This window comes from Saccopteryx bilineata, chromosome 1 (genome assembly GCF_036850765.1).
Source record: "Saccopteryx bilineata isolate mSacBil1 chromosome 1, mSacBil1_pri_phased_curated, whole genome shotgun sequence".
NCBI lineage: Eukaryota > Metazoa > Chordata > Mammalia > Chiroptera > Emballonuridae > Saccopteryx > Saccopteryx bilineata.
Genome location: NC_089490.1, coordinates 75,870,765 through 75,884,805, shown reverse-complemented (window position 1 = coordinate 75,884,805; position 14,041 = coordinate 75,870,765). Strand labels below are relative to the sequence as shown.

The window sequence follows — 14,041 nt, the reverse complement described above, 5'->3', positions numbered from 1 at the left end:
CCTCAATAATTCAGAAAACATCAGCATTCACAAAGACTCATTCTAAATAACTACAATTCGCATAGTGTATGTTCTCTTTTCCATAGATATTTTAATATGAAGTTAACTTTTAAAATATTGCTAATTGTTCAGATATCAAATTATTTTCATAAATGAAAGAATAAATTGACATTTAAGTTTAGAATTATATCAATGATTTTAATTGTATTAATAAAAGCCCAGGTCTTTACTTTTGTTTTCAAGGTTCTTCAACCTTACCATTATCCTCCCCATATCCTTATGATATACCCTACATATCTGTGTAAACATATTCCATCTGGAATGACTGCTATTCCCTTTTATGAGCTATTCTTTCCCCATCACATAACCATGTGATACATCAGTAGTAGGGCAGGCTCTTACTGGCTTCTGAGAGCCAACTTTTCAACTATCTTTTCAACTCCACATTTGAAATTCCTCCACTGATAGCTTAAAATTGGTCACAGTGGTAGTATTTATGCCATAAAATTGGCAATTGTTACAAATCAAAGCCTCTCTCTTTGCCTTAGTCAGCTATTAAACAATTACAATAAAACCACTGAACATTATACATCATTTATGGTAAATGTTTGTCATATAATATCCATTAATTAAACTTAGCACTGTATAATTGTAGTTTAGTACCAGAATGACACCAGGTTTACAGAGAGTGAAGTACAAGGGTTACTGGCATATGAATGCTACAATAATATGTCATTGGACATATTATTAGGTAGATTTGAATGGATTGGAAGGATTTAATGAGATGGTAACAGTGATCAGTTTTATTGATTTATAATTTATTAATGACAAATTTAAATTAAGATCAATTTTTAATAAAACTATAATCTTAAGAAAAAATAAATATCATTATCAGCCATAAGTGGATAACTAGAAAGAATAATTAATAAATGTCTTCAAAATGTAGGTATTACTACTGATTCCTATTTAAAGTTTATATTTGATATAAGAAACAAAGTTCAACAATAGGTTGGTTTCAGATCTTTGTGACCTATCATTATCCTAAGAAATTTAATTTTTAGTACAATTAAGTCATAATGCTACACTGCAACCTAGTTAAGTTTTAAAGTAGCTAAAATTGGTTTTATTGTTATAAAGTAAAAGACTTTATTATAATCATCTATTGATCATTTTAAGATTTCTGAAGAAAAGGCATTATTTTATTTACGATAAAACTCAGACTTAATTTTATAAAGGTAAAATACCTAATATAAATTTACACTAAAAGTTGGAATTTATTTTTTTAGATTATACAATAGGTTTCATATAGTATCATTAAATGGATACTAAAATCATTTTTTTAAACACCCCATTGTCCAATCAAATTAAGAGTGGCTTTAAATTGGGAATAATAAGGAAAATGGCCAACATATCAACATTGCATAAGAAAGCAAAGGTTTGTCTTATTAATAATGTCTTACCAATGTACTATTTCTTTGCAAGTGAAGTACTAAACATTAAAGAGGTAATTATTTAAAAATCAATATGAGTATAATTTACATTTGAAAAAATTCTCTCTTAGATTTACAGAGCAGAAGCAAGTGTTAAGCTTGCAACACACTTGCTAAGGATTTTAAAAGCAGTAAGTACAAGCAGTATTAAAAGGATCAAGGCAGACTGTTCTCAGATCAGTCAGTTGGTCCTGTGGTTTCTAATACTGAAAAATGAAACAGACTAGGCTTTTAAAGAAATGAACACTCAGTAAGTAAATAATGCAATCAACAAGAACTTGAAGCTAGCATTTGAAAGCAGCATTATTTTTTTAGCATCACTTGGACATTTAAACTGATTTAGCTAATATAGTAATATCTGGATTATACAAAAATAGCAAACGAGGTACTATAAACATGCAAAGCACATAAGTTTTATTTTTCATTGAATTTTTAACTATGAAATTAATTTGAGCTTTCTTTTCTTCCAACTAAACATCTGTTGAAATTATACTCTATTAAATCAAATATATCAATCACATAATTAAGTATATGCACTGCATATGCAGTTTTGTATTTAAAGCAACTGAAGTATGTTTGGAAAGCATTCCCTATTTTCTTTTTCAACTCAAGTATCTGAATTCAGATATACAGATATAAATATTTTTATAGTTTTGGCAGAAGATTTAAAATTTTTAATATCTTTTGATTAAAAAATTGAAACCCTAATTGATAAATTGAAGTAGAAATATGAAAAATTTGAAATTAACATACATATTCCTGAATGTAAATCTTATTTTTGCATCTTCTTCTACAAGCAATATTGTCACTATTTTCAATTTTTTTGGTAAAAATCACATTATTCATAAGTTTCCAAAACATATCTTCAGTCAGTCTAGTGAATTGTTACAGTTATATTGAGACACACCTCCCAGCACCCCCCTTCTCAATACCAGTAATAGGAAGGGAAGCAGGGAAACACTTACCTAATTTTATCATATTAAAATAATATTCAGGTGCATATTCTGAACCAACTTAGATGACAGTTGTAGCCCTATTCTGTTTACGTTTATCATGCCAGTAACATTCAACACCTACCATTTCACCTTTGCTTCAAATATTAAGTCCCTTGTATTAATTAGGAAAATCTATCGTAAATTCATTTCACCTCATTTTAGCATCTCAGGAGCAGTCGGAGAGGGCAAATGAAAATGGAAAATATTTTGAAATAATTATTTTAGGGTTAAACATCTCTTTTTAAGAATAGTGGACAATTAAGTTATATCCAGGGCAGGGATAGGGAAACTGGGAGGCGGTGGGAGTTACTTTTATATAAAAAGTATTGAAACTAAAATTCTGTTTCAATCCAATATATACATTGGGCAAAATAGAATTATCCTAGTTTTATAATGCAGATGTTTATAACAACTTTGTTAATAGAGTTTCTTCATAAAAGTTACCAGGTTAATCTCTGGGTTTCAAAATAAAATTTTAAAGATGAATATAAAATTAGCATATTTCTAACAGAGATAAGTTCACATTTTATAGTGTAGAAAATCAATAGAATAGTTTCTGTTGTCATTTGCTTTGCTAATTCTATTTATATAAAAACAGTTGTTATTAAGCTCTTTCTATCCAAATATTATATTGAAATTCCCATTGCTATTTGAGAAAGCAATGACAATTTTTTCTTAAAAAAATATAAATATATGTATACACACCCAACAGGATTGATATGAAAACAATTAACTTGAATGATGTAATTATGTAATGGAATGTAAAAAAAAAATTATAGCAATTAAGGTGTTGTGACATGCTCTAATGAATGAAGTTATACTGGTTGATGATATTATATCTCCTACTCATTAATTATTTGGATAGAGTACATTATTTTACATAGCATGAAGAGATAAATTCATAAATTACTACTAAGATTTACATCCATACATTTTCATTTAATATTGGTGATATTTCTCCCACACCCATGAATTATAAAAAAAGTCAAAACTATCAATTATAGTATTTTGAGTATACAATAGAAAGTTGACAATGTAGCTCAATTCTTTTATTATATGCAGCTAGAAATTTTCAGGGAGGAAAGTTAGCATTTCTAAGTAATAGATTTATGAGGCAAATCTGCATGTGTGGCTTACTAATGTCTCCTTTTTACATGCCCAAGTGATTGGGAATAAGTTTTTAAGCTTTCTAATTTGCCAATCTAAAGAGAAAGACATACTTTATAAATATAGCTAACTAAGGTGATTCTATTATCACCTGTTATTATATAATAGTACACTGCTAACATGTAGTAAAATAATTAATATAACATTCCTTAAAAACAATCAAAAAAAGGTATCCAACTATTTTCCTAAAATCTTAGATGAAAAAGTGGAAAGTGAATTTAACATTATAGTAAAAAAGAACCAAGTTTATATAAGTTCCTTTTTAAAATTTTTTTTCTTCTAAATTTACTTTTCTGTAGAATCTTCCTCCCTATAATAAATTAGAATTGTAAAAGTACAACAATAATAGCCTTAAACAAAGGAAAACCTCTCTAATCTCATTTGTAAGAGGTGTAGGGTATGTGGGGTGGAGGGTGATGTATATCTATTTGTTCCTCATAACCAACCATAAAAACATAGTTACTGAAAAAAGAAGTTAATAAATTAATCTCTCTGTGGTTCTCAAATGTAACCCGGCTATTGTAAAATAGCAATTTGTATTAGTTTCCTTCCTTATCTCTCTCAATGAATTCTTCCAAATGACTCACCAGCCCAGGACATGACTATATAGGAAAACATCCACCTAAAAGAACTTCTACATCAAAGAATCAACAAGAAAAAATCCCCTTTATCTAGATATAAATTTTACTAATTCAGGTGTTGTGCTTATTGTTAAAAAAAACGCAAACTCACCTATTCCTCTATATTTCTCAATGTAACTGCCATTTTATTAGAAGACTACACTATCATTGTAATATATATATATATATATATATATATATATATATATATATATATATATATATATAAAATCTAGTGAACATTTCTTTATTTTCTCATTATCTTTGTTGCACTTGCTTCCTGCACAGGTTTTACTATTTCTGGGTGTATGTTCATATAAAAACTTTTGCTTCTCTTGACAGGACTTCTACATAAAAGTATTTCATAAAGAATACTGTTAATTTTCTTTTTAAAACAGATCACAGATTTTTCTGGGGTAGTTCAGAAATTTGAAAATATTTTCTAGGTGACTGAGAACCTCCCATCGAAAGTTCAAGGGGACCATTTTCCTGGTGGCTACAGAAAAACAGAAGTGCAGTGTTGTTTCCATAGTTAACAAGCAAAACAAGCAAGGGAGATGCCTTCTGACACATAATTCACAGTGTTCTGCTGCTGTGGCAGAAGGAGCTACGGAGAAACTGTGAAATGTGGGAGAAGCAGCACATCGGTTGGTGAAAAATGCTTGCTTATATTTATCTTATTGGTTCTTGAGAATCACCTCAGCTTTTTCCTATGGCAAAAATAAAAAAAAAGAAAGAAAGAAAAGGAAGAAATAAAAAGTATGTGAAATAAGCCACTCACAGTATTATTCTTGTTCTATTAAGTTTTCAACTTTAATTAGAAATACGTAAGTAACATGGTGGTAACCATGAAATAAGCCACTATTGCACTTTTCCAAAACTTTCAAAAAGACTCAATTTCTTATAAGGTTCTTGTTCCTTAGCAGGAGATATATATTTGTGTGTATGTATGTAAAATATAATTTCATTTTTTGTAAAGACTCATTAAGAACAGAGGTGTCATGTGTTGGTAGCAAATATAATAATTTAATAAGCATTCAAGGTTTTAGCTTTCTGGAGTTTCTTGATGTGAATCTATCAATTGTAATTTATTACAATTAGCACCTGTGATTTACTGAGCTAAACTTGCAAAACTTTTAAATTGAAACAAATGATCATAGGGTGACTATAGTTCTCAGAGGATCATTAGCCAATATATTTATTGAGTGGGTAATTCCACTTGCAATGGCTAGACAAAAAGGCAGCCTTTTCACTTTTAGGAGTCTGAATTCAGTTTGGTAATGACACAAGGAAAGGTACAGAGGCAAATAATCCATAGATATGAAATATAAAAATGGGTTATCAAACTTTTACACTTGCATTTATATTTAATTTTATTCTAACCATCAAAAATGTTTTATCTGAAAAAATAATTTGGAAAGAGATGTGAAAGTCTGTAAATATACCAAAAAGCATTTGACTACAGACCACAGGAAAAGCATTTTAATTTTAAATTCTTTGTTTTTCTAACTTTTTTCTCAAATCTTTCTTTCTTATAAAAACATAACTATAAAATTGAGAAGCAGAAAATATGTTTATTTTTTCTTATGATGGTTGAAATACTCTTCTTTATCCTAAATATGCAATTTCAGTAAAAATCTCTCCTGCTTCAGTTATCTAGAGTCCATTTTCACCAAACCTAAATGAAGTCACTGATTCACCTTAATTTCAATTAGTTTGGTTTTACGAATCATACAAATTAGGAATTATTTTCGGGGTTAGTAACGGTTTGTCTATTTTGTAACCATAATAATTACTGGCAGTATTAATAATAAAGGTGTAAATTATTTTACAATGGATTACCAAATAACAGTTATGGAAGAAAACTGTTAATATAGAAGCAACCTTATCTCCTGCAAAACATATTTGAAAGTGAATTTCTTTTTAATCAATGTTGATTTTTAGATCCATAATTGAGGTATTCTTAATATCACCAGTTTTAATAATCATTTCATACACGTGAAAGGCAGACTAGCAAAACAATACAACCTTAAAACAAATTTTCATTAAATTTTAGGAAAATTGCTAAATGAGAAGAGGAATAACAGATTGGCTTTCCTGCAATTTACCTGAGTAAAAAAAAATGACTAAAAATAAAAATAACATAAATAAAATATTATGGAAAGTTAAACTAAAATGGTTGAATCGTAAGAGGTGGGCAAGTTGGTGGCAAAGGCACACAACAAAACTGGCATTTCATTTCAATATGACAACAGTCTTTTTGACAGAAGATTAGTTTAACAGTGAACATCCCACAAAAACAGTAATCTATTTTCAAGTGCATAATAATTCATTGTTGCCCTTCACCGTACATTAAATGTCACCCATCATTGTGACAGGAATATAAAAGCTATTGCATACCAGTAAGGAGCCAATATAAAAGCTGTTAATGGAAGCACTTTGGACATGGTTTTCTAAACTCAGTTAAATTATCAGAAACGTTATGTTTAGAACTTCTATACTTCCGAGAGCCAAAAGATATATATTGATAGTATACCTTTAACAGTCTGAGGACTCTCAATAAGGCAGTAGCCCTGTCATCTTATGACCACAGTCCATGTTAAAGCCAAAACATAAATCAAGACAGTCTTGGTGGTCACAGTAATAATAAATTCTTGAGTAGATTCTAAGAATAACATGCTCTGCTGCCTAATTCAATAACAAAATAGTATTTTAATGTTCTAAAAATAATGCAAATCAATTAAATACAAAAAATACACAAGAAATGTCTATATTCTTTTTTTACTTAGAAAATCTAATGTTACATATTTAACACATTGAATATTCACTTTATTTTTTATTCTTACTAAGAAAGCCAAGGTAGTCAATGTTACTTGCTTTCTACTATTTACTGTTTTTCCTGTTTGACCATATTAATTTGTTCATTTAAGTAGCGTAAGCCATTTCTCTGTGATAATATCTTTACTACGAAATTTGGTATAGTATTATTTTTCTTCTTCAGAGTTTATTTGTATTTAATTTTAAATGTCAGTCTCAGAATATAATATGCAATGTTTTTCATAAAACCAGTGGATCATTATTAAGGTTACATCAATCCTGTTGGAGGGAAATGTGTGTACCATAATTCTCTTCTTTTAAGTTTGGTCTTTAGTTATTCATCTCTGTATAACAAACTACTAAGAACCATAGACCAAAATTTTCATGCTGTATTTCTGAACAGCTCTAGTTATCCTGGAAAAAAAAACTATGGTTAAAATAAAATAACTCCTAATATTATGAGAATATAAATTGACTCCCTTTATAAATAGTACCTACTGTATCAATACCATCTGTTCTTTCATAAAGAAAATATTTGAAGCAAGGTGAAAAATACCCCTCATTATTAGTGTAAAGGGTGGGTTTGCTGACCAGTTTTTATATGTCTAGCTGGCATTTTTATATTGATATACATAGATCAAAGAAAAAATAGAAAGAGGGAAAAGTGTTTAGGGATAAATATGATTAGGTACAAGCCCATCATGGACAGGATTTCTTCCTATCTTCTGCCAGCCAAAAACTTATTAGGATATCCAGGATAAGGCCATTCTATGTCTCGAATGCAGTACCCCAGGCTCATCTTTATTCTTAAGGTTTCTTAGCTAATTCAGATAAGCATGCTGGTTATGTCATTATACTATAAAAATAATGCAACTATTTTTAAGAGATCATAGATTATAAAACCATATCCAGACAAACAAATAAGACCATATATCTCTTCATTATTCTTGACTTAAAAACCTAGCATTTGTTATGTATTTTTTTTTAGATTACCTTTTCTATATAAAATAAGAGTAAGGGAAAATTTAACAAACATATCACAATCACAATTTACCTTTAAATCCAATTTTTAAATATATAAATTCTAACAGTTATGATCAGTTCATTTGTCATAAATTTGTTGTTAATATCATGATATAGCAGATAATTCAATAAGCCTTAAATCTGGCATCTAATGATAACTAACAATCTGCTTAATACTTTATTTCTTTTATAGTTGTGTATTTCTTTCCAGTGAAATATGTTACAGTATTTTTTTTAGAAAAATATATTTTAAAATATGGCATTCATTAAAAAAATTGGGTAACTATTAAGTATTTTTGTGAACTTCATTGAAGTCCAACAGGTGTTTATTCTTAAGTAAAATAACAATACTGCATTTATTTTGAATTGATAACAAATATCACAGTTCCACTTAAATTAGAAAGTTAAGTTCTAAAATTATATATTGGAATTTCTTCTGTATTTGCACATCATGAACTTCTCCAATGGTAGTAAGAATTCAATACCATGTGATAGCAGATTATAATCATATAAATTCATTTGGCTTGGGAGGTTTAGTTTAGAATTTTAAAGGACACTGAAGAATTTTCTTTTAATCTGAAATTTTACTGCATTTTCAGAAACTTGGCAATATTTATATCAAAGTTTTTTAATATTGCTAATTGAACAAAATTTCTGAGAAAATTTGTAGATTATTTTTATATTACATATATTTTACCAAGAATATCTAATATTATCATTTCATATAGGATATCTAACCATTTTTTATGTAATAAAAACAGGTGTAGCCTGACCTGTGGTGGAACAGTGGATAAAGCATCAACCTGGAAATGCTGAGGTTGCTGGTTCAAAACCCTGGGCTTGCCTGGTCAAGGCACATATGGGAGTTGATGCTTCCTGCTCCTCCCCCTTCTCTCTCTCTCCTTCTCTCTCTCTCTCTCTCTCTCTCTCTCTCTCTCTCTTTCCCCCCTCTCTATAATGAATAAATAAAATCTTAAAAAAAAAAAAAAGAACACAAGATGCCTTCTAGATTACAGTCAAGACTTTGAATTTAAAAAAAAAAAAAAAAAAAAAAAAAAAAAACAGGTGTAGCTGCAGATTTTTTCTAAACTTTGTCATTGTTTTTTTTATACATTGCAAGATTTATTTTTGTTTGCTCTGTGGATAGGTTTCAGAGTTTTCTAGCCATTGAATTATTTAAACTGCAATCCTTGAACTCATATCTCTTAATATGTATGAAACAGAATGGCTTGTGTTAGTCACTATAAAAATGATATACTTTGTTCAAAAATGCTCAAAATGAGAAGGTTATTTTATTTTCACAAGACATGAAAAGAGCTATTGCTTAAAGCTTAAAAACTTCATGCTCCAGTTTCTCCCTTTTGGGGACAGAGACTTCAAATAAATGTTAACACTCTCTACCATACAGCTACAAAAGTTGTATATATAAATGGGTTCCAATACAAATTTTCAGTCAAAGGTAAATGATAATAGTCTGAAGGACTTAAGCATTAATACTGAACCAATTAGGTAAAATATTATATATCTGTATAACATTTATATATAAATATATAAAATATTTTATATAACTAAGAGAAATAAATATATCAAATCTACATCAAAAATATTATGCTACTTGTATAACTGATTTTATTTCCCTTTTAATTGATGAACTAAGTGATGTTTTACTGCTGGTAAAATATATGACTTCACTGTAAGTATAATAAATTCAAGAAGGATACATATCCTTTAGTGATAAATTGATCAGAACAACCTTTTTAGTGTACTTTAAAAAAAAACATTTAATATTTTATTTTATTTTTAGGGTAACATATTTATAGTCATACATTATAAATTTTATCAACATGAAAGAATTATATGTAAAATTCTAATTCATTGTGAATTTAGAGCTATCATTTTGATATGTACTAGGAAATAAAAATTTAAAGTTGATAATAAATATGTTACTTTCAAGATCATCATAGTAACAATAGTGCTCTGAGTCCTGAGGAATAGTTTTATGTTCTTAATTAAGGCAAAAAAAAAAAAACCCTCAAAACTAAATCATATAGAAATGATCTAGCTGTTAAAAGTCTGATAGTGAGGTAAGCATAAGCAAGAAATTATTATACATTTCTACCTCCAAAACAGCAATAGATTAACAAAAGCAACATAGATTAAGCTATATTATGGAATGTGGGGGCCATTATGCAAATGTAAAACTAATAATTTTCAATTAGGTATTTCAGTTTTGATCTTATGATAAAATAAAGGCTACATATTAATAATATAAGTCAATCTTTGTAGTGATATATACATTTTTTGAGAAAATGACAAATTTTATGGAGAAAATCATGATAGTCTTTTAATACTTAAAATGGTTATTTTTATTTAGCTTTGGTTCATTGAAAGAGAAGCCACCTTTTAAATTTTACCACTTTGATTTTTCTTATGACTGATTTATTAATTCAAATTTATAAAACATACTAGTATTTTTCTGTTTGGTTCAAGAGAAACCTTCAAAATGAGGAAATAATTCTTTTATTATGGTGACTACTACTCCTTTTAAATTCTGATTAGAAGAGTAACTCAACCATAATTATAGCCTAGTGATACAACCAGCATGCTTTTGCCCCAAAAGGCACTCTAGAATATTTAATAAGTTATGTGACTCTTAAAAGTTCATTATTCTTCAGCATCCCATGGGAAATAAAAAAAAAGAAAAGAAAACTGATTGTGACTTTTGACAATTATTAGTTAGAAAAAGGAGGTAACAATTGCCAAAAAAATCACAAAAGTGAGCATGTTACCTGGCTATGACAAAGAGCACACAACTGACACCCAAGTAAGCCAGCAGAATATACATCCAGATATCAGGGGAGAGAGGATTCAGGAAGGAGAAGACGCCTGGGTTTGTACCATTAGGCTTGCGGTACAAAATACTTATTCCAAGTGTCATAAAGGGCTTGGAAAAGTCGATGACCTTCTCTCGAACATAAGTAATAGCCAGTGGAGCAACTGCAAGGTCAGCTTTCTGTAGAGAGAAACATAAAAAACAAAAACAAAAATCAGTTCTAAGAAGAAAGAAGTCAGTAATCGAATTAAAACAAAGGCTTTACACTTGAGAATTGTCTCAAAAATGATTATATTAACATTTAAAGCATTCTTCACTCTGAAATGAAGCATCTGATTTATGTTGCTACTCAATTCTATCTGCTTCAGGATTAGCAAACCAAAATTTATTGCAAGTACAAAGAGATAGAAAAATTGTATGATGAAAACAATGAAGAAATAGTTATACAATCGATATCAGAATTATTATGCTACTGAACATTTGCATAATTACTTTGATTTTAAACTTTAAAAATCATTTAATATCAATTATAAGTTTATAAATTCTTTGGTCAAATCCTAAATGGTAATACTAATTGCTACCTCAAACCATTCATCTGACAATAAACATTTTTTTTCTCATTTTAACACTATTGAGTACAGCTAAAAGCTTATAGTCTTTAAATAGTTAACATTGTGAAAATCACTTTTAATGTCCCTGAGTTTTTTTCTATTGTGTTTTATATTATTTAATGAAAATTCTTGCAGCCTTGCCTAAATTGCATTACAAAATGAATTTTTCAATTTTTATAAACTTGCTAATTTTCCATGGTAACTTAAATATGTTAAACTACTAATGCTTTTCACTCATCATGTTATAACCATCTGTCAGGGATGAACTTCAACTCTAATATGTAAAAAAAATAATTATAATATTTGAAAATAACATAAGCATCTATTCCCATCTTTGGTGAGAAGCTGTATTTCCACATTTCTTTTATTTTCATAAACACACTAACTTTTAGACAATATAGAAGAAATGCTCATTGAAGAGCACTATAGAATGGCATATAAAAGAATAAAAATGGATCTCTACTATTTTCTTGGTACAGAAATTGTAAAAGAACTTATAGAAGAAACTTCTATAACATGCTAGGTTTGTTGACACTGTTGTTTTGGGTATGTATTTGAGCTCATTTGTGGTAGTGTGGAGGAAAGATGCTTGGGTAAAGTATCTTGGAGAGTAGCTATGTAGAGAGGAAGACATTTCCCTAAAAATTTGGAAGTGACCTGCATGCCTGGAAGTTGCTGACCAGATCTGGGACTGCAGCAGTCATTGCGCTTTGTAGTTGGGTTTTGGAAGGTATAAAGCCCATGACAAGTAAGGAATTGCATTCTCTCCATTTGCAGACCTTACAAGATATGACTAATTCTTTCATATCTGACTGGATTTACAGTGATTTCATCAGTGTTTTAAAGTTTTTAGGATTATATAAGAACATTGGTAAATTGGTATTTCTTGGGTTGGATAATGTGGAGAAACAACATTGCTAAACATGCTCACAGATGATAGACTTGGACAACATGTCCCAACATTACATCCCACTTCAGAAAAACAAACCAATTCTGGCATGCCCTTTAACACTTTTGATCTGGGTGGACATGTTCAAGCTCGAAGTGTGTGGAAAAACTATCTTCCTGCTATCAATGGCCTTGTGTTCTTGTTGGATTATGCAGACTATGAAAGGCCTTTAGAATCAAAAGAAGAACTTGATTCACTAATGACTAGTGAAACCATTGCTAATGTGCCTACACTGATTCTTGGGAATAAGACTGACAGACCCGGCGCTATCAGTGAAGAGAAGTTGTGAAAGATGTTTGGTTTATATGGTCAGACCACAAGAGAAGCCGATGAATCTCTGAAAGAACTAAATAGCTAGCCACAGGAACTTTTCATGTGCAGTATGTTCATCAGGCTTCTACCTGAAGGCTTGTATAGAGAAGGCTTCTACCGAATGGCAGAGTGCATTGATTAACACCAAACCATCTTTAGTCCAGGTCTCGCCGTTCAGGTCCACTCAGAAATTTAACTGCTGAACATGCATAATTTAATTTCAATAGACTCTTTTTGGTTAGAAAAAAGATGGTTTTTAGATTATTAATAGTATATTAAATTAATTTGAGTGAGAATTGAAAATTGATTCAAGTAAGTCTGAATATCACAATATTAGCTTTCCAATTCCATAAAGATAATTAAGTTTTTAAGTTTATAATCTGACATGACTCCCAGCACTATTTATAAAATATAACTTTCAAGCAATACATTTGAAGCACTTTTTAATAACATCAAATTACAAATATATACCACAATTAAAAGTTGAATTTTATGTATTTTTTGGCACTTGTTTTTAAATGTTAGATTATAAATTCACTTATGTGTACAATTTATAATTAGCATACTGTTGACTGCATGATGCCTTATAGGCTTTAATGATAATTTTTTTTATTAGACAATAAAACAAACCTTCATGTTTGGAAAACAACTAGGAAAAAAATAGGCCTTCTGGGTCTTAGGGAAGGTATTCATATTTCATATCATAAATCAAGAAAATGTCAGTTTAGTAGTAATAATTATTAATATCCTTAAGCATTAGCTATGCAACAGGCACTTCGATAAGATCTTTAAATGAATTGTCACAATTAATCCCTACACAATCTTACAATTATTCCTATTTTCAGATAAGAAGGCTAAATTCATGAGAAATTATGCACTTGTTCTTTTTCATAGAGCTAACTGAGAATTAGAACCAGGGTGTAAAACCAAGCTATTGAAAACTAATACTAGCCTGACTTGTGGTGGTGCAGTGGCTAGAGCCACTGGAACACTGAGGTCCTCTGTTCATAACCTTGGGCTTGCCTGCTCAACACACATATGGGAGTTGATGCTTCCTGCTCCTCCTCCCGTTCTCTCCCTCTCTTATCTCTTTCTCTCTCTCTCTCTCTCTGTCTCTCCTCTCTAAAATGAATACATGAATAAGTAAAAATTAAAATAAAAATAGAAATCTAGAAGCAACAATGCCTGTAACTCAGAAATAAGAGATGAAATCATAGAGCCATC

General features: G+C 29.6%; 1 protein-coding gene and 1 pseudogene across 2 annotated transcripts in view; one reads left to right on the top strand and one right to left on the bottom strand.

Annotated features, from left to right (window-relative positions):
• Window positions 1–14,041, bottom strand: part of GRIK2 (glutamate ionotropic receptor kainate type subunit 2) — a 696,770-nt gene that overhangs the window by 162,113 nt on the left and 520,616 nt on the right. For both annotated transcript variants that reach the window (XM_066254474.1, XM_066254481.1), the window contains one exon: window positions 10,902–11,125. In XM_066254474.1, coding sequence (XP_066110571.1) covers window positions 10,902–11,125 — 224 coding nt within the window. The remainder of the gene's footprint in view (window positions 1–10,901; window positions 11,126–14,041) is intronic.
• Window positions 12,298–12,959, top strand: LOC136320981 (small COPII coat GTPase SAR1B pseudogene; annotated as a pseudogene).